Raw genomic sequence first — 17,072 nt, 5'->3', positions numbered from 1 at the left:
CACCAAAGCCCTAAGCTACTCATGCTCCATTCCCATTTTACACCTATCGTCAGCGATTTCTTGCGGGACGGCTTTCCTACCTAAGGTTGAGGCGTCTGACTCAGATCCCCTCGCAGAGCGGTCTCTATACCTGATAAACGAACTGTTCATTGACTATACTGTCAACAATAATAAAAACACAGTTTCAAGGGCCAATCAACAACAGTAAATTAAATGAATGCTTACAGAGGAGAGTTCATTGAAAATTGCTGATGGATGCAAAATTGTGTTGCACAAAGTAAGTTGGAATAAAAATTACTGCAATTTTTTATATTTTATTTTGTTGTTGTTTTATTGCTTGACGAAACGAGTTCATTCCTACATGTTTGTAAAAATTAATTTCATTAATTCAAGTATTCCTGAATAGAGTACCTGGACTTATTTATAAAAGTTTTAATTATATTTTTTTTTTTAGTTGGAGCCCATTAGAAGACAGGCACATAGCTGAAACAAGATTAAATCATATATTCAAGTTATTTGGAAAAATTCAGTGCTTTTCAATGGATGTTATCGGAAAACAGGTTATTTTTTTAGTGATATCGAAAAAAATCGGTTGATATTTATATTATTTTGCAGATTGGACCCGCCTACGTTCATCTCGTTTTGCACTCCCCCACATTTGGAAATTTTCAAATATTTCAAACCATTACTCCAGTAGAACCACTATTACAAAAAGTAGTACACAGATTTTACGCTTCCCGATTCATGGCACCAATTATGAAGTTTTTAATTTTTGGAGAAACCGTTATGGTATGTAAATTATTTCCAAATTTTGAACTACATATTCAAATTACAACTTTTTTTTTTAAATCAAGTTTGAGCGGGATTTGAATATATGGAATCATAAAATGTACCGGAACAACCCTATGCTTCTAATGGAAGAATCCTCACTAAAAAAATTTAGGAAATGGTATGCACAGTTCTACACGGTAAACAGTAAATCATTTCAATTAGAAACCAATACAAATTGGTAGCAAACAAAAAAAAACAACAATTATACCGACTATGTCAATATCTTAAAATAAATTCAAAACTATTGGATTACAAAAATATCTGTTTTGGTTGAAGTAAGCATGACGAAAAAATTAAAACGGATCCTAAGCGGATCAACAGACAATCCCCAAGCGAAGTCTCATAAAATTCAACAGCATCACGTATGGAAGAGAGAGCGGAAAAGTAGGAAGGAGATACTTAAGATAATCCGTGCCTTTGGTTAATGATTATATATCGATTCGTAAAAATTCCTTGATTTAGTGGTTGAGATTTTCCTTGAACTTTTTTCTTTTGTTCTCCAAAGCTAACAGATGCGTGCCTTCAAGTGATATAAATTGCAAATAAATTGGAAAATAAAATAAAGTAATAAGTAAATCAATAGACAAGTAAGTAATGTTTATATTTGGAAGGTTTTTTTTTATTAATACTTTTCTGTGCCTCCTCAGTAATAAAGTAGGTTTTTTGAGTAGGAAAAATAGAGAGTAAAGATTTCGGATTACTAACTTCTATAAAAATAGAAAAACGTCTTTGAAATGAAGAAGCCGCCAATATATTTGCTAGGCTCTGCATGTAAGACGATGCGCAGATAAAAATTATAGCGTTAATAAAATTAGTACAAAAAATGAAGTAGAATATAAAACACAATTAAATTGTTGTCTGTTATCTTGAAGAATTATTCAAGGATGCTATATCACCAGAAGATATTAACAAGTACGGGGTTCTAGTCGGGAGCTCCCGACTAGGGAATACCCTGCATTCCAATGCCAAATGCAGTTCGCGCTAAATGAAAAAAACAGTTCCCTTGGCAAGGTTCAAACACGCCACTCGCCACATTACTTGCTGACGACTCTACTCAACACACCAGCCACACCAGGCATAAAAAAATAGTTTCCCTGGAAGGTTTGAACTCGCGACAGACCGCAACACTTTCTATACCTCAACTCAACAGTCACACCAATAATGCATGCAGTTGATAGAATTCGAAGCAGACTCGCATGAATGTGTGTGTGTGTCATATATACAGAAATTCGTGAATTTTGTGCTGGCTAACGCTGAAATGAGGAAAGTCAAAGCATATTTTCTTTAACATCGTTTGTGTTTCTTAACCGATTTTGATGAAATTTTTTACAGTACATCTTATTATGCCATTGAATATTTGGGTATTCAAATTCAATTGCATTAAAATTGTGGCTCAAATTGGGCAATACAAATTGGATTCGTAACTTGATTTATAGCTCTGCGATGGTATCGGGGAGGTGGCAATAGGTGTAAAATTAAGGATACTTAATATACTTATTTATAGTATTCTAGAAGCAACATATCAAGTTTGGTGACTCTTGTTCTTAATATTTAACCAATTTGCTCAAAAAACAGGGTGTCGATATCGATTTTTATCGATTGCTTGGAAACGAAGTAAGTTACTAGATACTAGATCGGAAACAAACTCGATCTGCGCAGGCGCTAGGAGGACCTCCAGCTAAAAATTTCTATAGCTCTTATAGATTCTGATGTCTTTGCTTTGTACATACGAGCAGACGGGCGGACGGTCAGATGGCCGGACGGACATACGGACGGACAGACAGACGGATATGGCAAGATCGACTGGCTGTTGATGCTGATCAATAATATATATAGTTTATGGGGTCGGAAATACTTTCTTCTGGATGTTACATACATTCGCACATAAACATAATACCGTTTTTACCCATTTTCAATGGGCTCAAGGTTTACAAAAAAGGCTCATTTACCATAGGAAGCAACAACAAATCAACTGCAAAACAATAACAGAGCGCAGGAAACCCAATTTTTTTTCTCGACGTCTGTTTTGATCGCTGTAAAGTTTGTCCAAGATTTTAATGCATAGAAAACTCAATGCAATGAAAGAGGGAGATAATGCCATTGTGTTTGTTGATAGTTTCTCTGTTGTCCCTATAAGGCAGCGTGTAGAAACAACAAGAACCTAATTCGGTTACTAAATTGTTGTTGCAGAGTCTATTCCCGGCTGAAGTATGTAGCAAATTCGAATGTTAGCAGGCTACGGCATTCAAATCAAATACGCACATGGCAGTTTAACTCAACAAATATGACGTCACGTGTGTATACAGAAATTCTTGCAATTTGCGCTTGCTGCCAGCCAAAACACGGTTTTCTTTTATAGCTTCTGTGTTTCTCAACCGATCTTGGTAAAATTTTCTACGGTAGATGTTATTGTGCTATAGGTTATTCGTACTTATATTCAAAAAGTCAAATGCATTTTAATTGTGGTTATATTGGTGGGCTGTATACATTGGCGGGGAGGTGGTGATAGCTATAAAATATAAGACAATATATATTTATGGCGATCTAGCCATGTCCGCCTGTCCGAGACTTGAAATTTTGAACTTTTTTAGTGCTCGCGCAGTACGAGTTTGTTTCCGATAGACGATAACTTGTTCAGTTTCCAGGCAGTCGATATTGAAATATTATTTTTTTGACCATCTTTCATTTTTTAGTTATCACCACTAGCCCGCTACCACCAAATTGAAATAAATGAAGTAAAAACACTGTTTGTTGTAGTAAGCGGTAGAGATAACAGCGACGGCTGCGGGCAGTAACAGCAGAAGATAAAAATTAAAATTACAGCTCTAGAGCAAATAACGTTTGCTCTTTGTTAGTTGCTGTCTTTCATTGGCTCTTTGCCTCCTGCATTGACGCCCGCTGCCCCGCTGGGTGGAGCTCAATTTCGGTTGTTTTGCATATTATCTGCAAATCAAGTGGTCGTTGAAACACAGGTTGCAGTTCTTAAAGTAAAGATTAAAAATGTATGTGAACGACTCAATAGATTGTCCTCTGAACTTGATCCCACGCGACTTGGCGATGTTGATGACTACGAGCTGCAAGATTACATATGCATGGCATCTGACAAGCAGGCGAGATTTGAAACGACCTATGATAGTTTGTTGGATGTAGATCAGGCCAGCATTGAAGAGGATCTTCAGTCAAGTTTTTAGTCAACTATAAAGCGGCTACGAGTGTCCCTTCAACGCGAGCGCGGAAATCAAGGTAAGATTCAGCAGATTCCACATTCCTTCACTTTCAATTCAGCCGCAGCCGATGATCCGCTCTCTACTTTTGTTGTTTAGGACCACTCTCGATTACCTCAACTTCAATAGAGACAGTTTAGTGGATGCTACACAGAATGGTCTGACATCTCGAATATGTTCACCACGGGGTCGTGTTTGATGGTTCGGCAGCTACTACCTCTGGACAAGCTGAATGCTGCTGAATGGGGTCTTGCCATTAGTTACCATCCAACCGAAACTGTGTTCAATTCAATGCGTTTTCGTACATTTGCAGTCGCCCTCACAGGCGACGAATGCAAAATGAATCGATGCGTACGAGCCGAACCAGCAGACAGCTAATTTCAATGTATCATATGCCGGGATTCTCACCATTAGAAGAAACATATTTACATATAAGACACCATCACCTAACCCACAAAACCAGTATCGTTTCTCTCAGTGCTGGGTATGCACCAACTGGCTGAGCAGAAAGCATTCCCCAATAGCGCGGACGTTGTTATAAGGGACTTCTATGTGGATGATCTTATCTCTGGTGGTAGCTGTGTTCAAGAAGCAGTTGAGATATTGAAGCAAACGTGTGGACTACTTACCAACGGTAGCTTTGAGCTGCTACTGTACTCCCTACACATACCGGAAGAGGTTAGAAACTCGCTGCTTAAGTTCAACAATGATAGCGATATCACGAAAACGTTAGGCCTCGCTTGGGATCTCGCCTCAGACTGTTTTCTTTTTCTCCAGACTGACAAAATGATCAATTCTGTCCTTTTTACGACGAGCAATTTCAGTTTCCCCGTCGTACACTCTTAGCCGACAGCACACTTGAAATTTACGGATTTTGTGATGCCAGCCTGGGCGCTTATGGAGCACGCGTCTATACAGTTTCAAAGTGCCATCTCTTGTGTTCCAAGTCGAGTGTCGAGACCTTGAAAACCATCACTGTACCAAAAGTGGAAATCTACGGAGCTACATTATTGGCTTAACTTCTCAACGAAATTAGATTCTGTCAGACTCTGCTGTAGTTTTTCCTTAGCTTCGCATTGATGCTTCCAAATTCAATATTTTCGTTGTCAATCGGCTGGCAGCCATCCAAGAGCTCACCTCTGGCATAGAATATAATTTCACAAGGAGCACTGCCCAGTGAGCTCTGAGGTCTCCTTTATGGGCTCATGGCCCGAGCTTTCTCAACAAAGACAAGGAAGAGTGGTACCTGTGTACCTGTAGAATCCTTGCCAAAACTTCGATACAAGGTTTTACTCAGACCTGCATCGCAACTTAATTGCTCAATAGACTGCAAGTTTATCAACTCGTTCCCCAAGCTATAACGCGTCTTTGCTTACATTAACAAGTTTTTAAATAGAATCCGAGGAGCTGAAGTAACTGTAAGCCACCCGTGAAATGCTACATTAGTCTGTTTATATGCTTTGCTACAAAGGCAATGCACTTAGAGCTTGTAAAAGATTTGTCTACAATATCGTTTCTAAACACACTAAAAATGTTCATCCTGACTCGCATTCGCCCTTCAAGGATCTGGTCTGACAATGCGACAAACTTCGTAGGCGCTAAGAATGAGCTGGCAGATCTCAGCCGCCTGTTCATGCACGAGCATGTCAAGACTGTTCACGTGTTTTGCCTATCCGACTCAAATGAATGGTCGTTCATCCCTCCTCGGTCTTCGCACTTTGGCGGGCTATGGAAAGCCGCTGCGAAGACTGCGAAGCACCATTTTTCTCGCTCTGTCGGCCCTTCCATCTTGGATTTCGATTCGCTGCGCACGCTCATCTTCCACATTACGGCAATTAATTATTCTCGACTATTACTTATACTTACAGAGCATCCCGATGATCTTGACGTCTTGACACCAGCACACTTCCTGGGTACAGCGCCATCTTCGTCATATTGAGCCTGATTTAAGGAAGCTTAATTTAATCCTCTTAGCTATTTTCAGCGCGTCACATATCTCCAACAAGTTACTTAGGCTCGTTGGCGCGAAGAATATTTAACGTTTCTTCAACAGCGCTTCAAATGGCGCACTCCTCAGCCAGGACTCTCCATCAACAATGTCGTCCCTGTAAAGAATGAGAACCTACCGCCGCTGAAGTGGCCAGTTAGGAAGAGTGCCAGAGCTGATTTGATGGGGTGTCAAGAGTTGCAGTGCTTAAGACTACGACTGGAGTCATACGCAGTGCCATACGAAACCTGTGTTTGCAGTCCTTGCAATCCAACGTGGGTGGATGTTTGGTCAAGTGAGCGGTAGAGATAACATCGACGGCTGCGTGCATTAAGAGCGGAAGACAATAATCATAATAACGCTTGCTCTTTGTAAGTTGCTGCCAACTCTCCTTCATCGGCCCTTTGACTATTGCATCGGTCAATGCTGTTATTTCGTTCATATTGCATACAATTAGTTTTTCGTTTGATCGCAAGCGAGGCGCAACTACTTCGAGTTGGCTGCCAAGCAACAATATAAAATTTTATAAATTATAGTAAGTGCCCTGTGCGGCAAATAAATACATTCGAAACAAAATTTAATTCTTTAAATTTCGCCGCACACAAGCAGTGATAATTAATTAGTTGCATAAAGGCTTGTAACCTTTGTATTATTGAGAATACACAAATATTCTATAGTACAATAATATCCACTGTTGATTTCATCAAGATCGGTTGAGAAATTGACAAAAAATTCACCAATAGCTTTACCGAACCCTATCAACGGCATTGCAATTATGATTGCATTGTATTTTGTGCTGTGTGTATGTGCTTCAATTTAAATTCATTTTTTTCTCAATAAAAATTATTTGTTTGTGCTAAACATAAGGAAGCCGATTACTTGTATAAGCTAAAATGTAATATAGTTCCTCAACACTTATCGATATCTACTAATTGTATCGAGTATTCATTTTGTTTTCATTAAACCTCAGACTCTGTTTGGTTTTAGGCATTGTAGCTAGCTTGTTAGGTTTTGGTATAAATAAATAAAAAGAGAACTACAAAACGTTCCGGTGAAAATTCAAACAAAATAAAATGAATATGTTGATGCAAATTGAAAAACGAAAGCAATTAAGATATTTGCAGCATAATGCGTAGTGTGCTCATAACAACAGATTTGTTAATGAATACGTGTATTCATTTGTCGAAACTATGGACTAATTGACGAATTGGCATTTTAATAGGGAGCTTAAGACAATAATGTGTCTTATCAGTTCCAAGTTTTTCGGAAAATTTCGTCGATGCACTCTATGCAAATTAAGATTTAAATTAGAAGTCCTCGCGGATTTTTGTTATAAGACTTGATTTTAATTATTTTATTATTTTTTTATTGTTTATAAAACACTAGGCCGATACGCCGTAGCGAGTGAGTTAATTTATGCGCGAAGTCGCTGGGATGATGTGCCTCGGTGAAAGCCGGAATAAAAACCGAATTTACAAAAGATTGATCAAAATTATCAATGCTTTTGTATGCTTTTCACAAATGCCGCTAGAATGGTTAGCTTGCGCCTCGTGCGCCGTCGTCGCGCAAGAACATCCGGCCCAGAGCTATGTCAGCATCTGTGGCTGGTGTTATATTGCATTTTGCTGATCCCTGTTAACTCGTAAGAACATCCGACCCAGAGCTATATAAGCATCTGGAGCTGGTGTCGTTGGCCTCTGTTAACTGCTCCCCTTTTAAGTTAAGGCCGCCCTCGGCTGCTCCTATCTCGGCGATCACCTGCACCATGCAGCTCTCTGGCACAAGAGCTGGTCGGTGAAAGTTGACAAAAGGTTCCTCCCGGCGTGGAGGTGCAATTCTTAAGGGCAAGAACTTGATTTTCTCACTCAGCTATAATGTTGTTGTCAATTTGTAGCACATCATTCTTATGTGCAACTGGATACAGCAGCACCTTTCTGCAAGCCATTTTGATTTTCGGGAACTTAATGATAAACTGAAGGGCATTAACAGATTGTTATACTTTCAAGGACGCAACGGAAATAAGGTCAGCTATTGAAGTACCTGTGGGTTCATCGATCCAAACAGATTTCAAATCTGCGTTATCTAATATATTTGGGCTAATGATATTAAATTTTGCAAGGGTAACATTCTGCATTTCCAACAACATTCTACTCCGAGCTAAAAGAGTTTCGTATAAATGACCGGAATATATCTGATTAATTTTTTACAGCTTTTAGTAACGTTCTTCTCACAAGTGCGTGCGCTTATTGCCAAGCCTGCGGTTTCTTTTTATTTTGACTTTTTCGCCTACTTCAAAGACTCTATTCTGTCGCTGGTCGTTCAGCCTAGCCCATTTAGCGCATCTTATGAACTCCTTAACTTTGCTGATATTTCCCCTTCAGGTTCGCCTGAGGGCACATTAAGGGCATCAACAGGTCTCTTGTTGATAACCGCATATATTATTCTGTTATAATCAATCGTGGCTAGCATTATGACTTCGACTGAGTCACTGATGTTTCTCTCCGGTTTGAGGCAACGTGCAAGCTCGGCTAGAGTGCTATGGAAACGCTCGACTTGGCCATTAGATATGCTATGCAGCTGCGGCGCATTAACAATATATACTTCGTAGTTGTTTAAAAACAGGGTCTTAATCTTTTGAGAATTCATCAAAGACTCGTTGTCGCAATAAATTGTTCTGGCTCGTGGAAAGAAATTCATGAGCTGCAGTAGTGGAGCTCTTAAGTCCCCGATAGTGCGCGATTGAATTGGTTGTACGACTCAAATTTAGTGAACCTATCAACACACGTCAAAAAAATGGTTTGTCTGTGCAAAATATATCAATGTGTAGAAATTCCCCAGGAGTCTCAGGGATCGGATTTTCCCCAAGCTCCTGACTTCTTGGGTGCCTGTCGTATTTGGCTGCTGAGCAGATTCTACAACTTTCCGCAATTTCCATAGCTAACTTCGCCATCTTAGAGAAATAGTCTTTTAATAACACTCGCCTAACATTTTCATAAGCTTCGCTGTGCTCTCTATTATGTTCGGAAACGAGAATTTCTTCCTCCCGTCAACGTTTAAGACATCTGAAACTCGGTTTTTTCAGTGCCAGAACTTGGTGCCTGGAAACATGCGAACTAAGGCATCCTGCACCTGTGCTAGTGTGTTCAGGTTGCAATAGAGGGCATTAACTGCATTTGGATTAATTAAGTCAAGCAGTTCATCCATACGGCTGTGTGATCAGTGAAACCCACTTCATGACGCCTCTTGTCCCCGAAAAGAATGAAGTTGCGTTTGGTGGGGACGCGTGCCTCGTCAATGACAATTTGATTTTGGAAACAATTAAGTGGCTTTTCGGTCGACTCAATTGTATAGGTCAAGGATAGCTCGCTGTGGACTGTGGCTGCGCAGGAATCAGTATTCAGCTCGTCAAAGAGCGTTGAGCTGTTGTCGCGATAGCGCATCAGCAAACAAATTCTCCTTGCCTGGCTTATAAAGTATTCGCGCATTCGTTTCCTCAATGCGCGCCTTCCATCTGTTAATTTTGGCGTTCGGGTTTGACCCAGAAACGGTTGGTGGTCCGTGAAAATGTTAATGTGTTTAATCATATAGGTAGTGGCGTAGCTTGCTAAGGGCCCAAACTATAGCCACAAGTTTCCGCTCGTTGGTGGCGTTGTTCACCTGCGGGGGTTTCAATGTTCTGGAAATCATTGAGATGGGGCGACCCTCTTGAGAAAGCACTGCCCCTATGCCGTAAGCTGAAGCGTCCGTCGTTAGATCAAACAGCTTCTTAAAGTTAGGGTATCTGAGCATGACGTTTTCTGATGACAAAATGTTGCGAAGCTTTTGGAATGCGTGACGCTGAAGCTCAGAGAATTCTACCGGGATATTTCACGATCTGTGTTTACTTACTGACCCATTCTCGCCCTTTAGAAGATCTGAAATGGGTTTTGCGTTTGAGGCAAAATCTTTGATGAAACACCTATAGTAACTGGTCAGTCCTAAAATGACGAGAAATTATCTCATCTCGAATATATTCTTTGTTCCTGGGAATTCCTAAATCGCTTTGACTTTTTCAGGGTCCGTTGTAGGTCCATTACTTGTTACCACGAAACCAAGAACACCTATTTTTCTTTGGAGATTCTCATATTTGCCACGTACAGGCTCTTTAAGACCCTCTCTACATGTTGGACATGAGAATTTTCGTCTTTTGAGTGGACGATGTGATCCTGATAATGGCCACAACTGATTTGTTATAGGGAAGTGCTTCTTCCGGATCCGCAAAGGCCTTATGTTTTGTTTTTTAGCATCTATAGGAATGCATATTTTTCAGAATCGGGCGCGTCGGCGCAGTCAACATTGGTAAAGTTAAAATCCGCACACCTGTGGAATTCGATTTGTTCAATTTCTGAGCTGCATTTGAGTTCGCCAGAAGAAAGACAAAGCGACACTCCTGCTTGCGTGAGCAAGTCGAGCCCCACGATGGGCGCCAATTAAGATTTAAATAAGACGTCCCCGCGGATTTTCGTTATAAAACTTTCTTTTGATGTTTTTATTATTTTTTATTATTTATAAAACACAGGGCCGAAACGCCGTAGTGAGTAAGTTAATTTATGCGCGAAGTCGCTGGGCCGTATGCCTCAGTTAAAGCCGGATTAAAAACTATATTTACCAAAGGTTGATCAAAGATAGAAGAAACATATTTACATATAAGACATCATCACCTAAGCCACAAAACCAGTATCGTTTCTCTCAGTGCTGGGTATGCACCAACTGGCTGAGCAGAAAGCATTCCCCAATGGCGCGGACGTTGTTATAAGGGACTTCTATGTGGATGATCTTATCTCTGGTGGTAGCTGTGTTCAAGAAGCAGTTGAGATATTGAAGCAAACGTGTGGACTACTCACCAAGGGTAGCTTTGAGCTGCTACTGTACTCCCTACACATACCGGAAGAGGTTAGAAACTCGCTGCTTAAGTTCAACAATGATAGCGATATCACTAAAACGTTAGGCTTTGCTTGGGATCTCGCCTCAGACTGTTTTCTTTTTCTCCAGACTGACAAAATGATCAATTCTGTCCTTTTTACGACGAGCAATTTCAGTTTCCCCGTCGTACACTCTTAGCCGACAGCACACTTGAAATTTACGGATTTTGTGATGCCAGCCTGGGCGCTTATGGAGCACGCGTCTATACAGTTTCAAAGTGCCATGGCAACACAAGCGTACATCTCTTGTGTTCCAAGTCGCGTGACGAGACCTTGAAAACCATCACTGTACCAAAAGTGGAAATCTACGGAGCTACATTATTGGCTTAACTTCTCAACGAAATTAGATTCTGTCAGACTCTGCTGTAGTTTTTCCTTAGCTTCGCATTGATGCTTCCAAATTCAATATTTTCGTTGTCAATCGTATGGCAGCCATCCAAGAGCTCACCTCTGGCATAGAATATAATTTCACAAGGAGCACTGCCCAGTGAATTCTGAGGTCTCCTTTATGGGCTCATGGCCCGAGCTTTCTCAACAAAGAAAAGGAAGAGTGGTACCTGTGTACCTGTAGAATCCTTGCCAAAACTTCGATACAAGGTTTTACTCAGACCTGCATCGCAACTTAATTGCTCAATAGGCTGCAAGTTTATCAACTCGTTCCCCTAGCTATAACGCGTCTTTGCTTACATTAACAAGTTTTTAAATAGAATCCGAGGAGCTGGAGTAACTGTAAGCCACGTGCATCAAGGCACAAAACTGTTGCTGCGGTCAGTGCAAATGTTTACTCTTGGCGTTGACAACAAGGCACTTATGGAAGGAAGGCTTGTCAAACCGTCTTCTCTCGCGCCATTCCTTGACGACTTCGGTCTACTTCACATCGGTGGACGACTTAAAAATTCGTCACGGACTTCTCAGCACAGTATCCGGTTATATTGCCTCGCCAGCTTTCTGTGACTCGAGCAATTATAATCCATTTTCATGCTTACATGCTGGACCTCGCGCCTTATTGGCTTCGATTCATCTCCTGGCCCATTGGCGGTCGTAAAACAGCCTACAATATTGTTGTCAAATGCACAATCTGTTTTCGTGCCAAGACAGATCATTTCGACACATCGTATCCTTTTATGGTCCCCGGCGTTGGTTACTGTGGATCATTTTTCTACAAGAGCAAAGTGCGCAACAAGTCACCCGTGAAATGCTACATTAGCCTGTTTATATGCTTTGCTACAAAAGCAATGCACTTAGAGCTTGTAAAAGATTTGTCTACAATATCGTTTCTAAACACACTAAAAATGTTCATCCTGACTCGCATTCGCCCTTCAAGGATCTGGTCTGACAATGCGACAAACTTCGTAGGCGCTAAGAATGAGCTGGCAGATCTCAGCCGCCTGTTCATGCACGAGCATGTCAAGACTGTTCACGTATTTTGCCTATCCGACTCAAATGAATGGTCGTTCATCCCTCCTCGGTCTTCGCACTTTGGCGGGCTATGGAAAGCCGCTGCGAAGACTGCGAAGCACCATTTTTCTCGCTCTGTCGGCCCTTCCATCTTGGATTTCGATTCGCTGCGCACGCTCATCTTCCACATTACGGCAATTAATTATTCTCGACTATTACTTATACTTACAGAGCATCCCGATGATCTTGACGTCTTGACACCAGCACACTTCCTGGGTACAGCGCCATCTTCGTCATATTGAGCCTGATTTAAGGAAGCTTAATTTAATCCTCTTAGCTATTTTCAGCGCGTCACATATCTCCAACAAGTTACTTAGGCTCGTTGGCGCGAAGAATATTTAACGTTTCTTCAACAGCGCTTCAAATGGCGCACTCCTCAGCCAGGACTCTCCATCAACAATGTCGTCCCTGTAAAGAATGAGAACCTACCGCCGCTGAAGTGGCCAGTTAGGAAGAGTGCCAGAGCTGATCTCGGGATTTGATGGGGTGTCAAGAGTTGCAGTGCTTAAGACTACGACTGGAGTCATACGCAGTGCCGTACGAAAGCTGTGTTTGCAGTCCTTGCAATCCAACGTGGGTGGATGTTTGGTCAAGTGAGCGGTAGAGATAACATCGACGGCTGCGTGCATTAAGAGCGAAAGACAATAATCATAATAACGCTTGCTCTTTGTAAGTTGCTGCCAACTCTCCTTCATCGGCCCTTTGACTATTGCATCGGTCAATGCTGTTATTTCGTTCATATTGCATACAATTAGTTTTTCGTTTGATCGCAAGCGAGGCGCAACTACTTCGAGTTGGCTGCCAAGCAACAATATAAAATTTTATAAATTATAGTAAGTGCCCTGTGCGGCAAATAAATACATTCGAAACAAAATTTAATTCTTTAAGTTTCGCCGCACACAAGCAGTGATAATTAATTAGTTGCATAAAGGCTTGTAATCTTTGTATTATTGAGAATACACAAATATTCTATAGTACAATAATATCCACTGTTGATTTCATCAAGATCGGTTGAGAAACAAAAAATTCACCAATAGCTTTACCGAACTCTATCAACGGCATTGCAATTATGATTGCATTGTATTTTGTGCTGTGTGTATGTGCTTCAATTTAAATTCATTTTTTTCTCAATAAAAATTATTTGTTTGTGCTAAACATAAGGAAGCCGATTACTTGTATAAGCTAAAATGTAATATAGTTCCTCAACACTTATCGATATCTACTAATTGTATCGAGTATTCATTTTGTTTTCATTAAACCTCAGACTCTGGTTGGTTTTAGGCATTGTAGCTAGCTTGTTAGGTTTTGGTATAAATAAATAAAAAGAGAACTACAAAACGTTCCGGTGAAAATTCAAACAAAATAAAATGAATATGTTGATGCAAATTGAAAAACGAAAGCAATTAAGATATTTGCAGCATAATGCGTAGTGTGCTCATAACAACAGATTTGTTAATGAATACGTGTATTCATTTGTCGAAACTATGGACTAATTGACGAATTGGCATTTTAATAGGGAGCTTAAGACAATAATGTATCTTATCAGTTCCAAGTTTTTCGGAAAATTTCGTCGATGCACTCTATGCAAATTAAGATTTAAATTAGAAGTCCTCGCGGATTTTTGTTATAAGACTTGATTTTAATTATTTTATTATTTTTTTATTGTTTATAAAACACTAGGCCGATACGCCGTAGCGAGTGAGTTAATTTATGCGCGAAGTCGCTGGGATGATGTGCCTCGGTGAAAGCCGGAATAAAAACCGAATTTACAAATGATTGATCAAAATTATCAATGCTTTTGTATGCTTTTCACAAATGCCGCTAGAATGGTTAGCTTGCGCCTCGTGCGCCGTCGTCGCGCAAGAACATCCGGCCCAGAGCTATGTCAGCATCTGTGGCTGGTGTTATATTGCATTTTGCTGATCCCTGTTAACTCGTAAGAACATCCGACCCAGAGCTATATAAGCATCTGGAGCTGGTGTCGTTGGCCTCTGTTAACTGCTCCCCTTTTAAGTTAAGGCCGCCCTCGGCTGCTCCTATCTCGGCGATCACCTGCACCATGCAGCTCTCTGGCACAAGAGCTGGTCGGTGAAAGTTGACAAAAGGTTCCTCCCGGCGTGGAAGTGCAATTCTTAAGGGCAAGAACTTGATTTTCTCACTCAGCTATAATGTTGTTGTCAATTTGTAGCACATCATTCTCATGTGCAACTGGATACAGCAGCACCTTTCTGCAAGCCATTTTGATTTTCGGGAACTTAATGATAAAGTGAAGGGCATTAACAGATTGAAATACTTTCACGGACGCAACGGAAATAAGGTCAGCTATTGAAGTACCTGTGGGTTCATCGATCCAAACAGATTTCAAATCTGCGCTATCTAATATATTTGTGCTAATGATATTAACTTTTGCAAGGGTAACAGCGAGCATCAAATTCTGCATTTCTAACAACATTCTACTCCGAGCTAAAAGAGTTTCGTATAAATGACCGGAATCTATCTGATTAATTTTTTACAGCTTTTAGTAACGTTCTTCTCACAAGTGCGTGCGCTTATTGCCAAGCCTGCGGTTTCTTTTTATTTTGACTTTTTCGCCTACTTCAAAGACTCTATTCTGTCGCTGGTCGTTCAGCCTAGCCCATTTAGCGCATCTTGTGAACTCCTTAACTTTGCTGATATTTCCCCTTCAGGTTCGCCTGAGGGCACATGAAGGGCATCAACAGGTCTCTTGTTGATGACCAAATGTATTGTCTTGTTATAATCAATCGTGGCTAGTATTATGACTTCGACTGAGTCACTGATGTTTCTCTCCGGTTTGAGGCAACGTGCAAGCTCGGCTAGAGTGCTATGGAAGCGCTAGACTTGGCCGTTGGAGGTGCTACGCAGCGGCGGTGCATTCGTAGTTGTTTAACAACAGGGTCTTTATCTCTTGAAAATTCATCGAACGCTCGTTGTCGCAATAAATTGTTCTAGTAGTGGAGCTCTTAAGTCCCCGATAGTGCGCGATTGAATTGGTTGTACGACTCAAATTTAGTGAACCTATCAACACAGGTCAAAAAAAATTGTTTGTCTGTGCAAAATATATCAATGTGTAGAAATTCCCCAGGAGTCTCAGGGATCGGATTTTCCCCAAGCTCCTGACTTCTTGGGTGCCTGTCGTATTTCGCTGCTGAGCAGATTCTACAACTTTCCGCAATTTCTAGCTAACTTCGCCAGAGAAATAGTCTTTTAATAACACTCGCCGAACATTTTCATAAGCTTCGCTGTGCTCTCTATTATGTTCGGAAACGAGAATTTCTTCCTCCCGTCAACGTTTAAGACATCTGCAACTCGGTTTTTGCAGTGCCAGAACCTGGTGCCTGGAAACATGCGAACTAAGGCATCCTGCACCTGTGCTAGTGTGTTCAGGTTGCAATAGAGGGCATTAACTGCATTTGGATTAATCAAGTCAAGCAGTTCATCCATAGGGCTGTGTGATCAGTTAAGCCCACTTCATGACGCCTCTTGTCCCCGAAAAGAATGAAGTTGCGTTTGCTGGGGACGCGTGCCTCATCAATGACAATTTGATTTTGGAAACAATTAAGGGGTCGGTCGACTCAATTGTATAGGTCAAGGATAGCTCGCTGTGGACTGTGGCTGCGAGGAATCAGTATTCAGCTGTTGTCGCGATAGCGCATCAGCAAACAAATTCTCCTTGCCTGGCTTATAAAATATTCGCGCATTCGTTTCCTCAATGCGCGCCTTCCATCTGTTAATTTTGGCGTTCGGGTTTGACCCAGAAACGGTTGGTGGTCCGTGAAAATGTTAATGTGTTTAATCATATAGGTAGTGGCGTAGCTTGCTAAGGGCCCAAACTATAGCCACAAGTTTCCGCTCGTTGGTGGCGTTGTTCACCTCCGGGGGTTTCAATGTTCTGGAAATCATTGAGATGGGGCGACCCTCTTGAGAAAGCACTGCCCCTATGCCGTTAGCTGAAGCGTCGGTCGTTAGATCAAACAGCTTCTTAAAGTTAGGGTATCTGAGCATGACGTTTTCTGATGACAAAATGTTGCGAAGCTTTTGGAATGCGTGACGCTGAAGCTCAGAGAATTCTACCGGGATATTTCACGATCTGTGTTTACTTACTGACCCATTCTCGCCCTTTAGAAGATCTGAAATGGGTTTTGCGTTTGAGGCAAAATCTTTGATGAAACACCTATAGTAACTGGTCAGTCCTAAAATGACGAGAAATTATCTCATCTCGAATATATTCTTTGTTCCTGGGAATTCCTAAATCGCTTTGACTTTTTCAGGGTCCGTTGTAGGTCCATTACTTGTTACCACGAAACCAAGAACACCTACGCTTTTCTTAAAAAAATGCGATTTTTCCTTGGAGATTCTCATATTTGCCAGGCTCTTTAAGACCCTCTCTACATGTTGGACATGAGAATTTTCGTCTTTTGAGTGGACGATGTGATCCTGATAATGGCCACAACTGATTTGTTATAGGGAAGTGCTTCTTCCGGATCCGCAAAGGCCTTATGTTTTGTTTTTTAGCATCTACAGGAATGCATATTTTTCAGAATCGGGCGCGTCGGCGCAGTCAACATTGGTAAAGTTAAAATCCGCACACCT

The 17,072-nt window shown here is 41.0% G+C and overlaps 1 protein-coding gene across 2 annotated transcripts in view; it reads left to right on the top strand.

Annotated features, from left to right (window-relative positions):
• The window catches only part of nvd (cholesterol 7-desaturase nvd), a 74,476-nt gene extending 73,387 nt beyond the window's left edge, over nucleotides 1-1,089 (top strand). For both annotated transcript variants that reach the window (XM_070210810.1, XM_032440793.2), the window contains exons 4-6: nucleotides 455-560; nucleotides 616-789; nucleotides 855-1,089. In XM_070210810.1, coding sequence (XP_070066911.1) covers nucleotides 455-560; nucleotides 616-789; nucleotides 855-1,013 — 439 coding nt within the window. In that variant the 3' untranslated portion in view covers nucleotides 1,014-1,089. The remainder of the gene's footprint in view (nucleotides 1-454; nucleotides 561-615; nucleotides 790-854) is intronic.
• The last annotated feature ends 15,983 nt before the right edge of the window (nucleotides 1,090-17,072 follow it).

Source organism: Drosophila virilis, unplaced genomic scaffold (genome assembly GCF_030788295.1).
Source record: "Drosophila virilis strain 15010-1051.87 unplaced genomic scaffold, Dvir_AGI_RSII-ME tig00001170, whole genome shotgun sequence".
NCBI lineage: Eukaryota > Metazoa > Arthropoda > Insecta > Diptera > Drosophilidae > Drosophila > Drosophila virilis.
The sequence above is the reverse complement of the archived record's forward strand: the minus strand, read 5'-3'. Positions and strand labels throughout refer to the sequence as shown.